Source organism: Anomaloglossus baeobatrachus, chromosome 10, assembly GCF_048569485.1.
Source record: "Anomaloglossus baeobatrachus isolate aAnoBae1 chromosome 10, aAnoBae1.hap1, whole genome shotgun sequence".
NCBI lineage: Eukaryota > Metazoa > Chordata > Amphibia > Anura > Aromobatidae > Anomaloglossus > Anomaloglossus baeobatrachus.
Window position 1 is genome coordinate 75,227,640 of NC_134362.1, and position 22,789 is coordinate 75,250,428.

At 50.9% G+C, this 22,789-nt stretch overlaps 1 protein-coding gene across 1 annotated transcript in view; it reads left to right on the plus strand.

The window, feature by feature from the left end:
- The window catches only part of CPSF7 (cleavage and polyadenylation specific factor 7), an 81,751-nt gene that overhangs the window by 31,909 nt on the left and 27,053 nt on the right, over positions 1-22,789 (plus strand). Inside the window, 2 exon segments of the mRNA XM_075325250.1 lie at positions 17,734-17,879; positions 20,798-21,227. Coding sequence (XP_075181365.1) covers positions 17,734-17,879; positions 20,798-21,227 — 576 coding nt within the window.

Below are 22,789 nucleotides of genomic sequence, written 5' to 3' on the forward strand. Positions count from 1 at the left end.
CTAAAACTGGTGAGCCAGTGATCCCACTGGGGGTGTATAGCCAGAAGGGGAGGGGCCTTACACTTTTAAGTGTAATACTTTGTGTGGCCTCCAGAGGCAATAGCTATACACCCAATTGTCAATTGTCTGGGTCTCCCAATTGGAGCTAGAAGAAAAGGAATTTACGGTAAGTAAACAAAATTCCCTTCTTTGCGACCTGTACCTCTTGTGCGGCTATGTTACCTGCGGGTTCCACCTACCCTCACTGTGAGCAATGCTCGACCCCTGTTATGCTTGCTCAGCCGGAGCCTCGGTCACTAGTGGGACCCTCGGCTCAGGTAGACCCCCCTGCTCCCCCGGTCCAGGCGGCAGGGACAGAGTTTGCCGTTTTTGCTGAAAAACTCTCTGAGTCTCTTTCACAATCCATGGCTCAGTCTATGGACAAATGGTCTGCCAAGCTGCTAGAAGCTTTGCAGTCCAGACCGGTCCTTACACAGGCCCCGGGCCCTGTTGGATCGTCGCCTCCAGGCCCCTCTCTGTCCGCGCCGCAGCGCGCCCCCAGGGGGGGCCCTAGGTCTCACGTGGAGGACTCCTGCCCGGACCACAGTCCCAGACCGGCTAAGCGGGCTCGCTGGGAATCTTCCCCGACTTCTTCACGCTGCTCGGGTTCCCAGCTTGAGGACTCTCTGGAGGACGAGGCGGACGTCGCAGCTCAGGTCTCTGAACCTGACGTTGCTCTCAATCTTGATACACCTGAAGGGGACGCCATAGTAAATGACCTTATCTCGTCCATCAACCAGGTGTTAGATCTATCTCCCCCGCCGCCACCTGTAGAGGAGTCGACTTCTCAGCAGGAGAAACATCAGTTTCGGTTCCCTAAACGTACTCGGAGTGCATTTTTCGATCACTCTAACTTCAGAGACGCTGTCCAGAAGCCCAGAGCGGTTCCGGACAAGCGCTTTACTAAGCGCCTTACTGACACACGTTACCCCTTCCCCTCTGACGTAGTTAAGGGTTGGGCTCAATGTCCCAAGGTGGATCCCCCAGTCTCTAGATTGGCGGCTAGATCTGTGGTATCGGTTGCAGATGGCTCATCGCTAAAAGATGCCACTGACAGGCAGATAGAGCTCCTGGTGAAATCCATCTATGAAGCCACGGGCGCGTCTTTTGCCCCGGCTTTTGCAGCCGTGTGGGCACTCCAAGCTATCTCAGCTTGTCTGGCTGAGATTAATGCTGTCACACGTAATTCTGCTCCGCAGGTTACGTCTTTGACTTCTCAGGCGTCCGCCTTTTCTTCCTACGCCATGAACGCAGTTCTAGACTCTGCTAGCCGTACAGCGGTGGCATCCGCTAATTCTGTGTCAGTCCGCAGGGCCATGTGGCTGCGCGAATAGAAGGCAGACTCGGGTTCCAAGAAGTTCTTAACCGGTTTGCCGTTTTCTGGCGACCGATTGTTTGGCGAACGATTGGATGAGATTATTAAGGAATCCAAGGGAAAGGACTCCTCCTTACCCCAGTCCAAACCTAAGAGACCTCAGCAACGGAAAATACAATCGAGGTTTCGGTGCTTTCGTCCCTCCGCCAAGCCCCAATCCTCTTCGTTCAACAGGCCGGAGAAAGGCCAGAGGAACTCCTATGCGTGGCGGGCTAAGTCACGCCCCCAAAAACCCGCCGGAGGCAATGCCTCCAAAGCGGCCTCTTCATGACTCTCGGCATCCCCGAACCGCATCCTCGGTCGGTGGCAGGCTCTCCCGCTTTTGCGACGCCTGGTGGCCACATGTTCAAGACCGATGGGTGAGAGACATTCTGTCTCACGGTTACAGGATAGAGTTCAGCTCTCGTCCCCCGACTCGTTTCTTCAGAACCTCTCCGCCCCCCGCGCGGGCCGATGCACTTTTTCAGGCGGTGGACGCTCTGAAGACAGAAGGAGTTGTGACCCCTGTTCCCCCCCAGGAACATGGTCGCGGCTTTTACTCCAACTTGTTCGTGGTGCCAAAGAAGGACGGTTCATTCCGTCCCGTTCTGGACCTCAAATTACTCAACAGACATGTGAGCATCAGACGGTTTCGGATGGAATCTCTCCGCTCGGTCATCGCCTCGATGTCACAAGGAGACTTCCTAGCATCGATCGACATCAAGGATGCTTATCTCCATGTGCCGATCGCACCCGAACATCAACGTTTTTTGCGTTTCGCCATCGGGGACGAACACCTTCAGTTCGTGGCATTGCCTTTCGGCCTGGCGACAGCCCCACGGGTGTTCACCAAGGTCATGGCATCCGTTGTGGCGGTCCTACACTCTCAGGGCCACTCGGTGATTCCCTACTTAGACGATCTTCTAGTCAGGGCGCCTTCTCAGATGGCGTGTCAAAACAGCCTTACCGTCGCTCTGGCGACGCTCCAGCAGTTCGGGTGGATCATCAACTTCCCAAAATCCAAGTTGACACCGACCCAATCACGGACTTACCTCGGGATGGAGTTTCATACTCAGTCAGCGGTAGTCATGCTACCGCTGGACAAACAGCTTTCTCTGCAGGCAGGGGTGCAATCTCTTCTTCGGGGTCAGTCACACCCCTTGAGGCGCCTCATGCACTTCCTGGGGAAGATGGTGGCAGCGATGGAGGCAGTGCCGTTCGCGCAATTCGATCTGCGGCCACTCCAGTGGGACATTCTCCGCAAATGGGACAGGAGGTCGACTTCCCTCGACAGGAACGTCTCTCTTTCCCTTGCAACCAAGACGTCACTTCAGTGGTGGCTCCTTCCCAATTCTCTATCGCAGGGAAAATCCTTCCTACCCCCAACCTGGGCTGTGGTCACCACGGACGCGAGCCTGTCAGGGTGGGGAGCGGTTTTTCTCCACCACAGGGCTCAGGGAACCTGGACTCCAATAGTCATCCCTTCAGATCAATATTCTGGAGATAAGGGCAGTGTATCTAGCCCTATTGGAGTCCCGGCATTCATGGCCCGGTCTCAAGATCACAGAGCTCTGGCGGCGGACGCATCAGTTCAGGATTGGTCGCAGTTTCGACTGCCTTATGTTTTTCCTCCTCTGGCGATGCTGCCCAGAGTGCTGCGAAAGATCAGGTCCGACTGTCGTCGCGCCATTCTCGTCGCTCCAGATTGGCCGAGGCGGTCGTGGTACCCGGATCTGTGGCATCTCACGGTGGGTCAACCGTGGGCGCTCCCAGACCGTCCAGACTTGCTTTCACAAGGGCCGTTTTTCCATCTGAATTCTGCGGCCCTCAACCTGACTGTGTGGCCTTTGAGTCCTGGCTCCTAGCGTCCTCAGGGTTATCTCAAGATGTCATTGCCACCATGAGACAGGCCAGGAAACCAACGTCCGCCAAGATCTATCACAGGTCTTGGAGGATCTTCTTATCCTGGTGCTCTGATAATGGTTTTACTCCCTGGCCTTTTGCCTTACCCACTTTCCTTTCATTCCTTCAATCCGGAATGGACAAGGGTTTGTCTCTCGGCTCTCTCAAGGGACAAGTATCGGCGCTATCCGTATTTTTTCAAAAGCGTCTAGCCAGACTTCCGCAGGTCCGCACGTTCCTGCAGGGAGTTTGCCACATAGTCCCACCTTACAAGCGTCCGCTGGAACCCTGGGACCTTAACAGGGTGCTAACTGCTCTTCAGAAGCCACCTTTCGAGCCGGTGCGGGATATCTCTTTATCACGTCTTTCGCAGAAGGTGGCATTTCCAGTGGCAGTCACATCGCTCCGTAGAGTGTCGGAGCTGGCAGCGCTGTCATGCAAAGCCCCCTTCCTGGTTTTTCACCAGGATAAGGTGGTTCTGCGTCCTGTTCCAGAATTTCTCCCTAAGGTGGTATCTCCTTTTCATCTCAATCAGGATATCTCCTTACCTTCATTTTGCCCTAATCCAATTCACCAATGTGAAAAGGATTTGCACTCATTAGATCTGGTGATAGCACTCCGGCTCTACGTGTCTCGCACGGCGCCCCTGCGCCGTTCAGATGCGCTCTTTGTCCTTGTCGCTGGCCAGCGTAAGGGTTCGCAGGCTTCCAAGTCAACCTTGGCTCGGTGGATCAAGGAACCGATTCTGGAAGCCTATCGTTTTTCTGGGCTTCCTCTTCCTTCAGGACTGAAAGCCCATTCTACCAGAGCCGTGGGTGCGTCCTGGGCATTGCGGCACCGGGCGACGGCTCAGCAGGTGTGTCAGGCAGCTACCTGGTCTAGCCTGCACACTTTCACGAAACACTATCAGGTGCATACCTATGCTTCGGCAGACGCCAGTCTAGGTAGACGAGTCCTTCAGGCGGCGGTTGCCCACCTGTAAGAGTGGGTCGTCTTCGGCTCTTTTTATCGAGGTATTCTTTTACCCACTCAGGGACTGCTTTTGGACGTCCCAATTGTCTGGGTCTCCCAATGGAGCGACAAAGAAGAAGGGAATTTTGTTTACTTACCGTAAATTCCTTTTCTTCTAGCTCCTATTGGGAGACCCAGCAACTGCCCCTGTGCCCTTCGGGCTGGTTGTTCTTTTGTGTACACATGTTGTTCATGTTGCATTGTTCTTGGTCATGGTTTCAGTTCTCCGAACATCCTTCGGATTGAATTTACCTTAGACCAATTTATAAGTTTCCTCCTTCCTGCTTTTGCACCAAAACTGAGGAGCCTGTGATGCACGGGAGGGTGTATAGGCAGAGGGGAGGAGTTACACTTTTTAAAGTGTAATACTTTGTGTGGCCTCCGGAGGCAGAAGCTATACACCCAATTGTCTGGGTCTCCCAATAGGAGCTAGAAGAAAAGGAATTTACGGTAAGTAAACAAAATTCCCTTCTTTGAGCAGCGGAAACCTTTATTTCTTTGTCGCTCCATTGGGAGACCCAGACAATTGGGGTGTATAGCTACTGCCTCCGGAGGCCACACAAAGTATTACACTCAAAAGTGTAAACCCCTCCCCTCTGCTATACACCCTCCCGTGCATCACGGGCTCCTCAGTTTTTATGCTTTGTGCGAAGGAGGCTGACATCCACGCATAGCTCCACATCTTAGTCAGCAGCAGCTGCTGACTAGGTCGGATGGAAGAAAAGAGGGCCCATATCAGGGCCCCCAGCATGCTCCCTTCTCACCCCACTCTTGTCGGCGGTGTTGTTAAGGTTGAGGTACCCATTGCGGGTACAGAGGCCGGAGCCCACATGCTGTTTTCCTTCCCCATCCCTTTAGGGCTCTGGGTGAAGTGGGATCCTAATCGGTCTCCAGGCACTGGGACCGTGCTCCCTCCGCAGCCCCTGGGAAATCTGCTGGACAGGAGCCGGGTATCGTCAGGGACAAGGCCCTGCTACTGTGAGGTACTCTGTGTCCCCGTGGGGACCGCGCATGGAGCGCTTGTGCCATACACACTGCAGCACTGCTGGGTGTGTTAGTGCGCCGGGGACTACCGCGCCGACCGTGCTTATTTGCCGGCCGCGCTTATAACTTTAGTCCCCGGCTTTTGCGGCCTAGTTTCGCTTATTCCCGCCCACAGGCCTGCCAGTCAGGGGAAGGGCGGGACGCTGCACAGGACGGCAGCACTGAGGGCTGGAGCATACTCTGTATCCTCCTCCCCCCTCACTCAGCACAGTGGGGCACTAGATTCCCGCACTTTCTAGGGCACGCCCACGGCCCCCTCCTCCCCACAGAACGCCGGCAGCCATTACTGTCAGCACTTCTGACGCTGGAGAGGAGAGACAACATCAGGGGGCCCGGGCACGGATTCTGGTGATCACACAACCGCTGGGAGCGGTCGGTAAGCAGCACCTGAGGTGCTGGCCCCACTGAGTGCCGAAGTGTACACATATATATATATGCTTGTTGTATGGTCGCACTGTTGTTTTTTGGCTACTCCTAGAGAAGCCTTACAGTCCAGCCCCGGGCACTGTTCAATCATTATACCACCCCCGGACCTGCCAGTCAGGAGGAAGGGCGGGGCAGTCAGGCTGACGCCGACAGTGAGGGCCGGAGCACACTTCGCTGTCCTCCGCCCCCCTCACTAATCACGCTACGGAACTGATCCCCTCAAGGACTCAGTGTCCCCTTGGGGACGGTGCAGAGAGCAGCTTCGCCTCAGACTTGGCGACTACCACGCCGACAGCGCCTGCTTGCCGGCCGCGGTCTGTAACTTTAGTTCCCGGCTTTTGCGGCCTAGCGCCTTAAACTCTCGTCCCTGGCCCTGCCAGTCAGGGGGAAGGGCGGGACGGTCAGTCAGAGGCTAGCAGTGACGGCTGGAGCACACATGGCTGTCCTCCGCCTCCCTCACGTTTCGCTCAGGGCACCAGATTCCTGCACTTTTGGGGTTACGCCCACGGCTCCCCCCTCCACTGTACACGCCGACAGCCATGTTTTCAGCAGCACATACTGCTTCAGGGTCGGTACACCAGGGGGCTTCTTCTCGATGCTGGGCCCCCTAGAGTGATGAACTGTATATGGGATACACTGTATGTATGGCTATATAATGTTTGAATGCAGTTTCACTGGTTGAGCTTCGCCGGCGTTCCCTGTCCAGGCGGCAGGGACAGAGTTACAGCTTTGCTGAGAAACTCTCTGGGTCATTTTCACTATCCATGTCTCAGGCTATGGACAAATGGTCGGCTAAGAGACTAGGAGTTTGCAGTCCAGACCGGCCCCTTACACAGGCCCCGGGCACTGCGGGATCGCCCCAGGCCTCCCTCGGTCTGCGACGAAGCGTGTTCCTGGGGTGGCCTCTTGTTAGTACGTGGTAAACTCCAGCACGAACCGCAGTCCCAGTCCGGCTAAGCAGCCTTGCTTGGAATCTTCCCCGACTTCTAGGGTCTCAGCTTGAGGACCCTCTAGAGGATGGGGCGGAGGTCGCAACCCAGGACTCTGTCCGGACGTGGCTCTCAAGGCTTCACAGATTCTGTCCAGAAGCACACCTTCCCGGACAAGCGTTTTACTGAACGCCTTATAACACACGTTGTCCCTTTCCCTCTGACGTTGTTAAGGTTTCAGCTCAGTGTCATAAGGTGCCCGCCAGTCTCGGACTGGCGGCTAGATCAGTAGTAGCAGTGGCTGGCGGGTCCACGCTCAAGAATGCCACGGACAGACAGATAGAACTCCTAATGGGATCCATCTATGAAGCCATAGCCGCGTCCGTTGCCCCAGCCTTTGCAGGGGTGGGCACTCCAGGCTATCTCAATCAATGCGGTCATCCTGTGCTCCGCAATTAGCGTCTTTGACGTCTCAGGCGGTGGTATTTTTATCCTCCGCCGTGCACAGAGAACCTTTTCTGCATGGCGGTCCAGGTCAGGGGAGTGGTCCCCACATGTCCAAGACCGATGTAGGAGACATTCTGTCTTACGGTCACAGGATAGAGCTCAGTTCTCGTCCTCCGACTCGTTGATTCACAGCATCTCCGTCCCCCGAGCGAGCCGATGCACGTTTCCAGTCGGTGAACACTCCGAAGGCAGGAGGAGTTGCGATCCTCGTTCCCCTTCAAGAACGTAGTCGCGGCTTTTTACTCCAGCTTGTTCGTGGTACCAGATAGGACGGATCACTCCGCCCCGTTCTGGACTTCACACGGCTCAACGGACGGAGAACCTGACGGTTCCGGATGGAATCTCTCCGCTTGCCATCACCTTTGATGGCCCAAGGAGGTTTCCTAGCATCAATCGACATCAGGGATGCTTATTTCCACGTGCCGATTGTACCAGAATATCAGCGCTTCCTGCGCTTCGCCATAGGGAACGAACACCTTCAGTTAGTGGCACTAACTTTCGGCCTGGTGACAGCCCTACGGGCCTTCACCAAGGTCATGACAACGGTGGTAGCGGTCCTACTCTCTCAGGCAATCTGCTGGTCAAGGCCCCCTCTCGGATGGCATGCCAACATAGACTGAACATTGCTCTAGAGACTCTCCAGAGATTCGGGTGGTTCATCAATTTTTCCTAAACTCAAAATTGGCACCGGCCCAATCACTGACATATCTCGGCATGGAGTTTCATACTCTCTCAGAGATAGTGAAGCTTCCGCTGGACAAACAGCGTTCACTACAGACAGGGGTGCAATCGTTCCTTCGAGCCCAGTCACACCCGTGAGGCGCCTCATGCACTTCCTAGAGAAGTTGGTGGCAGCAATAGAGGCAGCTCCGTTTGCGCAGATTCATCTGCGCCCACTTTAATGGGACTTTCTCCGCAAATGGGACAGCAATTCGACGTCCCTCAACAAGAACGTTGCTCCTTCTCGGGCAGCCATGGCCTCCCTTCAGTGGTGGCTTCTTCCCACTCTTGTCGAAGGAAAAATCCTTCCTGCCCACATCCTGGGATGTGGTCACGGCGGACGCGAGTCTGTCAGGGAGTCTTCCTCCACCACAGGGCTCAGGGTACATGGACTCAGCAGAGTCCTCCCTCCAGATCAATGTTCTGGAGAGAAGGGCAGTGTTCTAGCCCTAATAGCGTTCCAGCCATGGCTGGAAGGCAGGCAGATCCGAATTCAGTCGGACAACGCCACGGCGGTGGCATACATCAACCACCAAGGCGGCACAAGCAGTCGGCAAGCCTGCCAGCAAGTCCGGCGGATTCTGCTGTGGGTGGAAGCCACAGCCTCCACCATCTCCGCAGTTCACATCCCGGGCGTAGAAAACTGGGAAGCAGACTTTCTCAGCCGCCAGGGCATGGACGCAGGGGAATGGTCTCTTCGACCGGACGTGTTTCAAGAGATTGTTGCCGCTGGGGGAAGCCGGACGTCGACCTATTGGCGTCCCGGCACATCAACAAGGTCCCGGCATTCATGGCACGTTCTCAAGATCACAGAGTTCTGGCGGCAGACGCATTCTGAATTCTGCGGCCCTCAACCTGACTGCGTAGCCATTGAGTACTGGATCCTAGCGTCTTCAGGGTTATCTCAAGAGGTCATTGCCACTATGAGACAGGCCAAGCAACCAACGTCCGCCAAAGATCTACCACAGGACGTAGAAGATCTTCTTATCCTGGTGCTCTGATCAGAGTTTTACTCTCTGGCCATTCGCCTTGCCCACTTCTGTCCTTCCTTCAATCCGGAATGGAGAAGGGGTTGTCTCTCGGTTCCCTTAAGGGACAAGTTTCGGCGCTTTCTGTGTTTGTGTTTCAAAAGCGTCTAGCCAAACTCCCTCAGGTACGCTTGTTCCTGCAGGGGGTTTGCCACATAGTCCCTCCTTACAAGCGTCGGCTAGAACCCTGGGATCGGAACAGGGTGATACCGGCTCTTCAGAATCCACCCTTCGAGCCAATGAGGGATATTCTCTTTCACGCCTTTCGCAGAGGGTGGTCTTCCTAGTGGCAGTCACGTCACTCCGCAGAGTGTCTGACATAGCAGCGCTGTCATGTAAAGTCCCCCTTCCTGGTGTTTCACCAGGACAAGCTGGTTCTGCGTTCGGTTCTGGAATTTTTCCCGAAGGTGGTATCCTCTGTTCATCTCAATCAGGATACCTTCTTACCTTCTTTTTGTGTCATCCGGTTCACCAACGTGGAACGGATTTGCACTTGTTAGGTCTGGTGAGAGCACTCAGACTCTACATTTCTTGTACGGCGCCCCTGCGCCGCTCGGATGCGCTCTTGTCCTTGTCGCTGACCAGCGTAAAGGGTCGCAAGCTCCCAAGTCAACTTGGCTCGGTGGATCAAGGAACCAATTCTCGAAGCCTACCGTTCCGCTGGGCTTCCGGTTCCTTCAAGGCTGAAGGCCATTCTCCCAGAGCCGTGGGTGCGTCCTGGGCGTTGCTGCACCAGGCTACGGCTCAGCAGGTGTGTCAGGCGACTACCTGGTTGAGTCTGCACGCTTTCACGGAGCACTATCTAGTGCATACCTACGCTCGGCAGATGCCAGCTTAGGTAGGCGAGTCCTTCAGGCGGCGGTTGCCCACCTGTAGGAAGGGGCCGTTTTACGGCTATATTACGAGGTATTCTTTTACCCACCCAGGGACTGCTTTTGGACGTCCCAATTGTCTGGGTCTCCCAATGGAGCGACAAAGAAGAAGGGAATTTTGTTTACTTACCGTAAATTCCTTTTCTTCTAGCTCCAATTGGGAGACCCAGCACCCGCCCCTGTTCCCTTCGGGCTGTTATTCTTTGTGTACACATGTTGTTCAGATTGAATTGTTCTTGGTCATGGTTTCAGTTCTCCGAACATCCTTCGGATTGAATTTACCTTAGACCAATTTATAAGTTTCCTCCTTCCTGCTTTTGCACCAAAACTGAGGAGCCCGTGATGCACGGGAGGGTGTATAGCAGAGGGGAGGGGTTTACACTTTTGAGTGTAATACTTTGTGTGGCCTCCGGGGGCAGTAGCTATACACCCCAATTGTCTGGGTCTCCCAATTGGAGCTAGAAGAAAAGGAATTTACGGTAAGTAAACAAAATTCCCTTCTTTTCACTGCGTATGCTCTTTTTTTTTTTTTTTTTATCACAAACTTTATTTTATTTCTCGGTGGCCGAACGTTCAGCTGAGCGCTCGGCCGCCGGCATGTCAGGGCACTCAGCTGAGCGCTCGGCCGCCGGCATGTTATAGCGCTCGGCCGCCGGCTATTAAGAGCGATCAGCTGATCATTCACAATAGTCGGCTGCCGGTACTGTAAAGAAGAAAAAAATAAATAAATAACGCTTTGCGTTATTTTGTACGATCCGTAGCATTGCGTTGTGCCACTATATGCAACGCATCCGTTGCATCCGTCACACAACGCAATGCTACGGAAGCCGTTCAACGCAAGTGTGAAACTAGCCTAAGAAATCTGTTCACAACATTTCTTGTCTCCTAAATATTTCACAATCACCTGGACAATTGTAGCTTGTATTTCTTTGTCGCTCCTAATTGGGAGACCCAGACAATTGGGTGTATAGCTACTGCCTCCGGAGGCCACACAAAGTATTACACTTAAAAGTGTAAGGCCCCTCCCCTTCTGGCTATACACCCCCCCGTGGGATCACGGGCTCCTCAGTTTTATGCTTTGTGCGAAGGAGGTCAGACATGCACGCATAGCTCCACTGTTTAGTCAGCAGCAGCTGCTGACTATGTCGGATGGAAGAAAAGAGGGCTCATACGGGGGCCCCCAGCATGCTCCCTTCTCACCCCACTTGCGGTCGGCGGTGTTTGTTAAGGTTGAGGTACCCATTGCGGGTACGGAGGCTGGAGCCCACATGCTGATTCCTTCCCCATCCCCATTAGGGCTCTGGGTGAAGTGGGACTTGACCGGTCTCCGGGCACTGAGACCGTGCTCCATCCACAGCCCCTGGAGGATCTGCTGGATACGGAGCGGAGTTTCCTCAGGGACAGGACCCTGCTTCATTAAGGTACTCCGTGTCCCCGTGCTTACCGCACGCACACTGCAGCATTGCTGGGTGTGTTAGTGCGCCGGGGTAAACAGCGCTGCTGCGCTTGTGCCGTTACTCACTACAGCTCTGCTGAGTGAGGAGACTTAGTACGATCGGCCGATCCGGCCGCTGGGGTCAGTGTTTACTGCGTCGCGGCTGGGATTTGTGGTGCGCCGGGGACTTCCGCGCTGGCCGTGCATATATGACGGCCGCGCTAGATTACTACAGTCCCCGGCTTTTGCGGCCTAGTTCGTATCGTTCCCGCCCCCAGACCTGCCAGTCAGGAGGAGGGCGGGACGCTGTACAGACCAGCAGCGCTAAGAGCTGGAGTCTGTTTTACATACTCCAGCCCTCACACTAGGCACAGTGGGACGCAGTTTCCCGCACTTTTGTTTGTGGCACGCCCACGGTCCGCCCCTCTTCACAGGACGCCGGCAGCCATTCCTGCCTGCACGCTGAGCTGCAGAGGGGAGGCTGGGAGACCCAGACAAGGGATTCTACGACCTCACACCCGCTTTTCAGCGGGCGGTAAGCAGCCCTCAAGGGCTCTCCCCCACTTGTGCCATAGTGTACTTTGTATTTTGTGCTGGCAATACTTTACACTGTACGGTCGCTGGTGATTTTCTGCTATATACCCTCCTTAGATTTCTCAAGGAGACAACAGCATGTCGTCCGCAAAAAGCAAAAGTGCCAAGGCACGGACTTTATATGCTGCCTGTACCGCATGTGGGGCTGCTCTACCGGCAGGTTCCACTGACCCCCATTGTGTGCAGTGCTCGGCCCCTGTGGCAATTGCTCAGCCGGGGCCTCTGCTAGAGGTGACCCAGGGAGAACCACCTGTGAATGCTGTCCAGGTGACAGGGACGGAGTTTGCAGCTTTTGCTGACAGATTGTCTATGACTATGTCTAAAATTCTTGAAACATTGCAGTCTAGACCAGTAACTCAGACCATGGGCACTGTTGGTTCATTGCCCCCTGGTCCCCCTCAGCTGGAACACTTCCTAGCTCCGGGGGTGTCACATGCACCCCAGGGTGACGGCTCTGACTCGGACGACAGTCCCAGACAACCTAAGCGGGCTCGCTATGAGCGACCCTCAACTTCATCACACTGGTCAGGGTCCCAGCGGGACGACTCTCTGTGTGATGAGGCGGATGTAACTGATCAGGATTCTGATACTGGGGCCGCTCTCAATCTAGATATTTCTCCACAAGCTCCTCCTGCGGAGGAGGCAGCTTCACAGCAGGAGAAATTCCATTTCAGGTATCCCAAGCGTAAATTAAGCACTTTTCTGGACCACTCTGACTTTAGAGACGCAATCCAGAAACACCACGCTTATCCAGATAAGCGTTTCTCCAAACGGCTTAAAGATACGCGCTATCCTTTTCCCCCTGACGTGGTCAAGGGCTGGACACAGTGTCCCAAGGTGGACCCTCCAATCTCCAGGCTTGCAGCCAGATCTCTAGTTGCAGTGGAAGATGGGGCGGCACTTAAAGATGCCACTGACAGACAGATGGAGCTCTGGTTAAAATCCATCTATGAAGCTATTGGAGCGTCGTTGGCGCCAGCATTCGCAGCCGTATGGGCACTCCAAGCTATTTCAGCTGGCCTTACACAGGTCGACACGGTCACACGTACATCTGCTCCGCAGGTGGCACCATTGACCTCTCAAATGTCTGCATTCGCGTCTTACGCGATTAATGCTGTCCTAGACTCTACGAGCCGTACGGCGGTGGCGTCAGCCAACTCCGTGGTTTTGCGCAGAGCCCTGTGGTTGAGAGAATGGAAGGCAGATTCTTCTTCCAAGAAGTGCTTAACCAGTTTGCCTTTTTCTCGTGACCGATTGTTTGGTGAGCGTTTGGATGAAATCATTAAACACTCCAAGGGTAAGGATTCAGCCTTACCGCAACCCAGACAAAACAAACCCCAACAGAGGAGGGGACAGTCTGGTTTTCGGTCCTTTCGAGGCTCAGGCAGGTCCCAATTCTACTCGTCCAAAAGGACTCAAAAGGATCAGAGGAGCTCAGATTCTTGGCGGACTCAATCACGCCCAAAAAAGCCAGCCGGAAGAACCGTTACCAAGACGGCTTCCTCATGACTTTCAGTCTCCTCTCTCCGCATCCTCGGTCGGTGGCAGGCTCTCCCGCTTTGGCGACATTTGGCTGTCACAGGTCAAAGACCGTTGGGTGAGAGACATTCTGTCTCACGGGTACAGGATAGAGTTCAGCTCTCGTCCTCCAACTCGTTTCTTCAGAACTTCTCCACCGCCCGACCGAGCCGATGCTCTGCTGCAAGCGGTGTCCGCTCTAAAGGCGGAAGGAGTGGTGACTTCCGTTCCTCTTCAGGAACAAGGCCACGGTTTTTACTCCAATTTGTTTGTGGTGCCAAAGAAAGACGGGTCGTTCCGTCCCGTCCTGGATCTAAAGCTGCTCAACAAACACGTAAAAACCAGGAGGTTCCGGATGGCATCTCTCCGCTCCGTTATCGCCTCAATGTCTCAAGGAGATTTCCTAGCATCAATAGACATCAAGGATGCTTATCTCCACGTGCCGATTGCACCAGAGCATCAGCGTTTTCTACGCTTCGTTATAGGAAGCGAACACCTGCAGTTCGTAGCTCTACCTTTCGGGCTGGCGACAGCCCCTCGGGTCTTCACCAAGGTCATGGCAGCAGTAGTAGCAGTCCTGCACTCGCAAGGTCACTCTGTGATCCCGTATTTAGACGATCTACTTATCAAGGCACCCTCTCAAGAGGCATGCCAACACAGCCTGAACGTGGCACTGAAGACTCTCCAGAGTTTCGGGTGGATCATCAACTTTTCAAAGTCAAATCTAACCCCGACCCAATCACTAATATATCTTGCCATGGAGTTTCATACTCTCTCAGCGATAGTGAAACTTCCACTGGACAAACAGTGCTCGCTACAGACAGGGGTGCAATCTCTCCTGCAGGGCCAGTCGCACCCCTTGAGGCGCCTCATGCACTTCCTAGGGAAGATGGTAGCAGCAATGGAAGCAGTTCCTTTTGCGCAGTTTCATCTGCGTCCATTACAATGGGACATTCTCCGCCAATGGGACGGGAAGTCGACGTCCCTCGACAGGGAGGTCTCCCTCTCTCAGGCAGCCAAGGAATCTCTCCGGTGGTGGCTTCTTCCCACCTCATTGTCAAAAGGAAAGTCGTTCCTACCCCCATCTTGGGCGGTGGTCACGACAGATGCGAGTCTATCAGGGTGGGGAGCAGTGTTTCTCCACCACAGGGCTCAAGGTACGTGGACTCGGAAAGAGTCCACCCTTCAGATCAATGTTTTGGAAATCAGAGCAGTCTATCTTGCCCTACAAGCCTTCCAACAGTGGCTGGAAGGCAAGCAGATCCGAATTCAGTCGGACAACTCCACAGCGGTGGCATACATCAACCACCAAGGGGGAACACGCAGTCGGCAAGCCTTCCAGGAAGTCCGGCGGATTCTGACGTGGGTGGAAGACACGGCATCCACCATATCCGCAGTCCACATCCCAGGCGTAGAAAACTGGGAAGCAGACTTTCTCAGTCGCCAGGGCATGGACGCAGGGGAATGGTCCCTTCACCCGGACGTGTTTCAGGAGATCTGTTGCCGCTGGGGGATGCCGGACGTCGACCTGATGGCGTCACGGCACAACAACAAAGTCCCGGTTTTCATGGCACGGTCTCACGATCACCGAGCTCTGGCGGCAGACGCCTTAGTTCAAGATTGGTCGCAGTTCCGGCTACCGTATGTGTTCCCACCTCTGGCATTGTTGCCCAGAGTTCTCCGCAAAATCAGGTCCGACTGCCGCCGCGCCATTCTCGTCGCTCCAGACTGGCCAAGGAGGTCGTGGTACCCGGATCTGTGGCACCTCACGGTAGGCCATCCGTGGGCACTACCAGACCGTCCAGACTTGCTGTCTCAAGGGCCGTTTTTCCATCTGAATTCTGCGGCCCTGAACCTGACTGTGTGGCCATTGAGTCCTGGATCCTAGCGGCCTCAGGTTTATCTCATGAAGTGGTTGCCACCATGAGACAGGCTAGGAAGCCATCCTCCGCCAAGATCTACCACAGGACGTGGAGGATATTCCTATCTTGGTGCTCTGCTCAGGGAGTTTCTCCCTGGCCTTTTGCATTGCCTACTTTTCTTTCCTTCCTGCAGTCTGGGTTGGAAAAAGGTTTGTCGCTTGGCTCCCTTAAAGGTCAAGTCTCCGCGCTATCCGTATTTTTTCAGAAACGCCTGGCGCGACTTCCTCAGGTACGCACGTTCCTGCAAGGGGTTTGTCATATCGTCCCCCCTTACAAGCGGCCGTTGGAGCCCTGGGACCTGAACAAGGTTCTAATTGCTCTCCAGAAGCCGCCTTTCGAGCCTATGAAGGAGGTTTCCCTTTCTCGTCTTTCACAGAAAGTGGACTTTCTAGTGGCGGTCACGTCTCTTCGGAGAGTGTCCGAGCTGGCGGCGTTATCATGCAGATCTCCATTCCTGGTGTTTCACCAGGACAAGGTAGTTCTGCGTCCAATTCCAGAATTTCTTCCCAAGGTGGTATCTTCCTTTCATCTCAATCAAGATATCACTTTACCGTCTTTGTGTCCGCATCCAGTTCACCAATTTGAAAAGGGTTTGCATTTATTGGATCTGGTGAGAGCACTCAGGATCTACATTTCCCGCACGGCGTCTCTGCGCCGCTCGGATGCACTCTTTGTCCTTGTCGCTGGTCAGCGTAAAGGGTCGCAAGCTTCCAAATCCACCCTTGCGCGGTGGATCAAGGAACCAATTCTTCACACCTACCGTTCGGCTGGGCTTCCGATTCCATCAGGGCTGAAGGCCCATTCTACCAGAGCCGTGGGTGCGTCCTGGGCATTACGGCACCAGGCTACGGCTCAGCAGGTGTGCCAGGCGGCTACCTGGTCGAGTCTGCACACTTTTACCAAGCATTATCAGGTGCATACCTACGCTTCGGCGGATGCCGGCCTAGGTAGACAAGTCCTTCAGGCGGCGGTGGCTCACCTGTAGGAAAGGGCTGTTTGACGGCCCTATCACGAGGTATTCTTTTACCCACCCAGGGACTGCTTTTGGACGTCCCAATTGTCTGGGTCTCCCAATTAGGAGCGACAAAGAAGAAGGGAATTTTGTTTACTTACCGTAAATTCCTTTTCTTCTAGCTCCAATTGGGAGACCCAGCACCCGCCCTGTTTTCTTAGGAAGTTTGTTTTTTTCGGGTGCACATGTTGTTCATGTTGAACAGTTCAGTTCTCCGAGGCTGTTTCTCGGGTTGAATTTGTATTTAAAACAGTTATTGGCTTTCCTCCTTCTTGCTTTTGCACTAAAACTGAGGAGCCCCTGATCCCACGGGGGGGGTGTATAGCCAGAAGGGGAGGGGCCTTACACTTTTAAGTGTAATACTTTGTGTGGCCTCCGGAGGCAGTAGCTATACACCCAATTGTCTGGGTCTCCCAATTGGAGCTAGAAGAAAAGGAATTTACGGTAAGTAAACAAAATTCCCTTCTTTTTGTGGGAAAAGTTTTGGGAAGGCGCTTTTCTTTTCCCAATTGACTGCCTCAGAGCATGAATCTCCATAAAGACATGGTTGAGGCAGCGGGGTTAGGGAGAAACTGCATGTCCTCACAGAGCACGGATCTCAACCCCCTCCAAAACACCTTTGGGATGAACTAGAATGAATGAATTTATCATGTGCCTCACCACCTCATCAGTGTTTACCCCCCACAAATGCTCTTCTGGGTAAAGGGACAAAAATTTCCACAGACACCTCCAAAATCCTTCCCAGAAGAGAATACGCTGTTCTATATGCAAAGAAGGGACCATCTCCATATAAATGCCTGTGGATGTAGAATGGGAGGCCAGTAAAGCTCCTGTAGGTGTCCCAGTACTTTACTCCACAGTGTATATATCCTCTCAGAATCAGATCTAGGAGTCAGAGGTGCTTTTATAGCCTTGTCTATAGTGGGCCATTCACTAATGCTATATTCTTCCAGGCTGGCTTCAGCATATAAAGTGTCACAGCTCCTTTTAACTATAGCTCTTACAATGCACAGCTTTTTATCTCTAATTAAATACATTTGGACTTACGGTCCAATATTATTTTTTTTTAGCCTTCCAAAATCAATTTGTAGATTCAACTGAAGTGTTTTAATTTTTTTGTGTTTAATTGTGCTTTAAGGCAGTTGAACACAGAGGAAGCAATGTTCCTTTATCCTTCTCAAGCAAGAGCCTATGAGTAAAGTGCCCAGTGAGAAGTGCAAAGGAAACCCCTTCCCCTTGCCTGACTTCGGTCTGGGAGCCACACAGAGTTTCCTATTTCTGAAGTCTTTTCGAGGTATGGAAACGAGAACACATACGTTTGTGAATGTTACCAAATGCTTCCTCACATAAGAGTATAATGTACCGTATTGTCGTAGCCTTTGCCCTGTGTGCACTGTTGTTTACGGTCCCTGTAATGTAGGTATGCTGAGGTGATCGTTTCCTCCGAAGCCTCTTTGGGTCACGTTTTGGAGCTGTTGCCTACAAAGAAAGTAAATGGAAAGAAGCTTGATGTTCGACTGGCTAACAGGCAGAATCTCTCATTCTTTGAGGCAATTGCGCGAAAAAGTAAGAACATGTACTTCCATACAAACCAAAAAGTGGTTGTCTTGTATAAAGTTTGACTATTCTGATAAGTGGTCACTTCTTTGTCACCGTATTCTGCATAATAGTTTAACCCCTTAACGACCCATGACGTACTGGGTACGTCATGGATCGTGTGTGGTTAATCCCCGCCCCCTGCTGTGGGCAGGCCGCAGCGATCCGCGCACATATCAGCTGATTTCAACAGCTGACGTGTGCCTGCTAGTCGCGAGTGGAATCACTTCCACCCGCGACTATTAACCATCTCGGCAGCGAGATGTATATGCGTGCCGCCATTATGCTGACTTACCCCACCCCCATCGGAAGTCACGTGTCATGACCACTTGACTTCCGGTGGTTGCCGTGGTAGCACAGGATCATGTGATGACACCTGTAGCTAACATGAGTCATTTACTCTCAATGTTGGAATACTGCCGGCATTGAAAGTAAAGCAGCATATCTGCAGATCTTAGCTGTGATCTGGGGATATGGCAGAGCGATCAGATGGCTGATTGCTATAGCCCCCTAGGGGGACTAGTAAAATTAAAAAAAAAAGTTTAAAAAAACCTAAAAGTTCAAATCACCCCCCCCTTTCCCTCCATTGAAAATTAAAGGGTTAAAAAATAAAAAATACACGCATATTTGGTATCGCCGCGTTCAGAAATGCCCAAGCTATCAAAATATAAACTCCATTAATCTGATCAGTAAACGGCGTAGCAGAAAAAAAATTCCAAACGCTAAAATAATTTTTTTGTCGCCGCAAGTTTTGCGCAAAATGCAATAGCAGGCGATCAAAATGTAGCATCTGCGCACAAATGGCACAGTTAAAAACATCATCTCGAGACGCAAAAAATAAGCACTCACTGAGCCATAGATCCAGAAAAATGAGGACGCTACGGGTTTTGGAAAATGACGCAAAACGTGCACCACTTTTTTTGGACAAGCTTGTGAATTTTTTTTAATCTTTTAGATACAAGTAAACCTATACATGAATGAGCGAACAGACTACTGATCTTTACAGCCCCCTAGGGGGACTAGTAAAAAAAAAAAAGTCTTAAAAGAATAAGAAAAAACCTAAAAGTACAAATCAACCCCCTTTCGCCCCATTGAAAATGAAAGGGTTAAAAAAATACACGTTTGGTATCGGCGTGTTCAGAAATGCCCAATCAAAATATGAGATCAATTAATCTGATCAGTAAAAATTACAAACGCCAAAATTACGCTTTAGGGTCGGCAAAAAGTTTGCGCAAAATGCAATAACAGGCGATCAAAACGTAGTATCTGGGCAAAAGTGTTCCAGAAAAAGATCCCGAAAAAGAGAACGCTACGGGTCGTAGAAAATGGCGCAAAAAGTGTGCCACTTTTTTTTTTTTTTAATAAACTAGTGAATTTTTTTTTAATTCCTTAGATAAAAGTAAACCTATACATGACATGTTTTCATATGGTCCTGCTCATTATATGAGACCTTATGGTACAATAATAATTTATAATAAAGCGTTAGGGACCCCCCTATAGAGATTTGCCGTGACGGGGCAGGGGGGCTCAAATCATTGATCAATCATTTGCAAAAAATCTCATTGAATTGTTACAGTGGGAATGAATTTGTGAATATTACACTTTTTATTTCTTCATTGTTGCATGCCATTCATAAGCAGTGCTGGCTCCCCTCCTTTTTTCATGACATGTTTGGTGTCTACGAACTTGCACCGACCTCAGGCATCACAATAACACATCGGTTTTACTGTATAGTGAACACAGTGAATAAAATATCCAAACAACTATTGTGCGATCACACTTTTTTTTTTGCAATTTTTCCGCACTGGGAATTTTTTTGCCATTTTCCAGTGCAGTATATGGTAAAACTTATGGTTTCATTTAAAAGTACAACTCGTCCCGCAAAAAACAAGCCCTCATATGGCAAGATTGACGGAAAAATAAAAAAGTTATGGCTCTCGGAAGAAAGAGAGGAAAAAAAACCCGCAAAAATGCAAAATGCCCGGGGGCTGAAGGAGTTAAAGGGGGTTCGCTTATTTCACCGGACATAATCTGTTCACAGGATATGTGATAACTTATTGATTGATGGGACCAACATTGATTGGCAAAATGAGCAACTTTTATCCTTGATCCAAAATGGAGCAGCAAGTCTGACACTTGAACAGCAGCACTCCATTCCATCACTATTAGGCTGCTAGAAAAAGAGTGCTCCGCTCAGCAGCCCTAAAGTGAAATGAATGGAGTAGCAGTAAAGCATGTGTACTGCCGCTCCATTTGTAAATGAGATAAAAGTTCCTTGTGCAGTTAACCTATACAGCAGGACAGGGTCCCAACTTGTTTTACCTGGACAGCTCCTTTTAAAGGGAATCTGTCAACAGGTTTTTGCTATGTAATCTAAAGACAGCATGCTGCAAGGGTTAAAACATAGAATTCAAGGATGTCTCTTTTGTCACGGTTCAAGCTGCTGTTTTTCTGGAATGTTAGTTTAAACAGCAGGACCTTATCGTTGCAGCATGGCAGTCTGGCATGCTCCCTCCTCTGACACCTCACTGTCAATATTCAGTGTTTATTGATAACCTGGTGTGGGCAGGATCAGCACTCTCAGCTTTGCTGCATTGCTAAACCTAAAAACTCTTGATAGTGTCAGAACAGCTGCATCCAGTAATCTAAGGGATACATCCTATGATTCAGAATCTCTGTGCCTATATCATGCTTCTCTCAGATGAGGTGGCAAAAACCTGCTGACAGTCCCTTTAAGGTATTATCAAGTAAAGAACACTTTCCCTCAAATAAGTCATTGGAGATATCTTTTCAGTTAAGGTTTTCATATTTCAGTGACAACTGGTAAGACTAAGAGTCTTAACGTAAATTAATTTAATAAGGGATATTTTATCTGATTATTTTTACAGCGTCGGGTGACTCTAATTCAAAGGAATCTGTGGACCCTGCAGATGGCTTCTTTAGCCCGACTGAGCTTGCTGTGTCATTACCACGGCCAGAGACTCCCAAAAATGTTATCCCTTACTTTGCACGACCACCATTCATTGAGAACAATTCTCACATCCCTCTCATGTCCATCCCTCGTCCCCCAATGTCAGTTCCTCCACCTCCTTCATCAGTCTTGCCAGCTGTATACCACGCTCCTCCAATTCCTCCTCTGCACTACTCTCATCTTATGCCACCACCTCCAAGGCTGCCACCTCCACTAGGGATGCCTCCTCCAGGCGGCGTGCCTCCAGCTCTTCACTTAAATCCTGCATTTTTCCCTCCACCAAATTCAATGGTTGGTCCCCCACCTGATCCATACAAGATGATTTCTAATCCATATCTACAAGGACGGTAAGTGTTAAATACGCTGGATATAAGATGTTATGCAAAGCTGTATGTGCATCATGTCACAGAACCAACCTGTCTCCTGTCTTGCACTGTAATTTCCCAATCTCCTTTGTGTTAAAAACAAACAGCTTTACTCAGCCTCCCCAGGTCCACCACTGGAGTCTCTGCCGTTCCTTCTGATTATTGTTATTGTCTACAGCGCTAATGTCACGTCCACAGCACTGCAACCAATTGATCAGTTCAGTAGTTCGTGCTGTCTAGACTAAGGCAGTGTCGGAGGCTCTGTATTGGACCTAGGGACCATGAGTAAAGATTTTTTTTTTTTCCTCTCCTATAAATAGTAACAAATTACAGCTGGGCATTTGACTTCATAAAACCTTTTTAGGCTAGCTTCACATGTCTGTGCTTCCAGTACGTTCACATGCATACTCTTTAAGGAGTTTGTGTGTTCTCCCCGTGTTTGCGTAGGTTTCCTCCAGTTTCTCCGGTTTCCTCCCACACTCCAAAGACACACACACACACACACACAGGGTATTTAGATTGTGAGCCCCAATGGGAACAGCATTGCCAATGTACGTAAAGCGCTGTGGAATCAATAGCACTATAGAAGTGAATAAATATTATTATGTTATATTATGTAAAATAGGAGTTGATTTTCACACTGACAGTGTGTCCATGTGAACCAAACGTGGGTCCATGTGATCCACACGGAGACATGACCGGAGTAGTAGGGCCGACATAAGTCTATGAGCCTGTGAAAAACACGGATGGCACTTGGATAGCATCCATGTGACACAGACCAAAATTAAATGCTTTCAAGAAATTTTTGTGTGTTTAAAGATCTGCAAAGATAATAGAGCAATAGATAAATGGTAGATAGATAATGATTTTACAGCTATTAGCCAAATATATAAATAAAAAAAACAGACAGCTGCAGGCTAATATTATTAGGTTGGGAAAGTCCATGGTTATTTGGCCCCCTTCAGCCTAAAAATACCAGCCTGTAGTTGCCCCAGAATTGCCACAGTACAATAGATGTACCTATTCTGGCGCTTACAATAGGAGTAATGGTCTATGAAGGTGATGTCAGCTGTTTAGTGTCAGCTGGCATCAAGCCCCAGTGTTAGTAATGGTGTTACTAACCCAGTAATTCCCCCCCACCCCCCCCCAAAAAAAAAAAAAAAACACCCAAAAAAATTTCAATAAACAACCTCTCTCCCCCTCACGAAACTTTCTCTTGTTTACCATTTTACTTTAAAAAAAAAAAAAAAAAAACCTGACTCTCCACCACTGTAGTCCAGTCAATCTGCGGTAGTCCACCTAATCCATCATAGTCCAAACAAGCATATCTTAAATAAAATACAAACATACAAACACAGAGAAATAAAATACTTACCTTGTTCACCACTTTCTTCAGAAGAAAAAGAAAAAAATCCCAACTGAACCGACATCCAGAGCAAATCTGACAGTCTTCATTCTAACACTTCATAGGCTTTGTTTACAAGCAATTTTGGGTCACACTGCTCTGCATGAACTTAGGCGCCTCCGTTGAGTGGGAACATCAG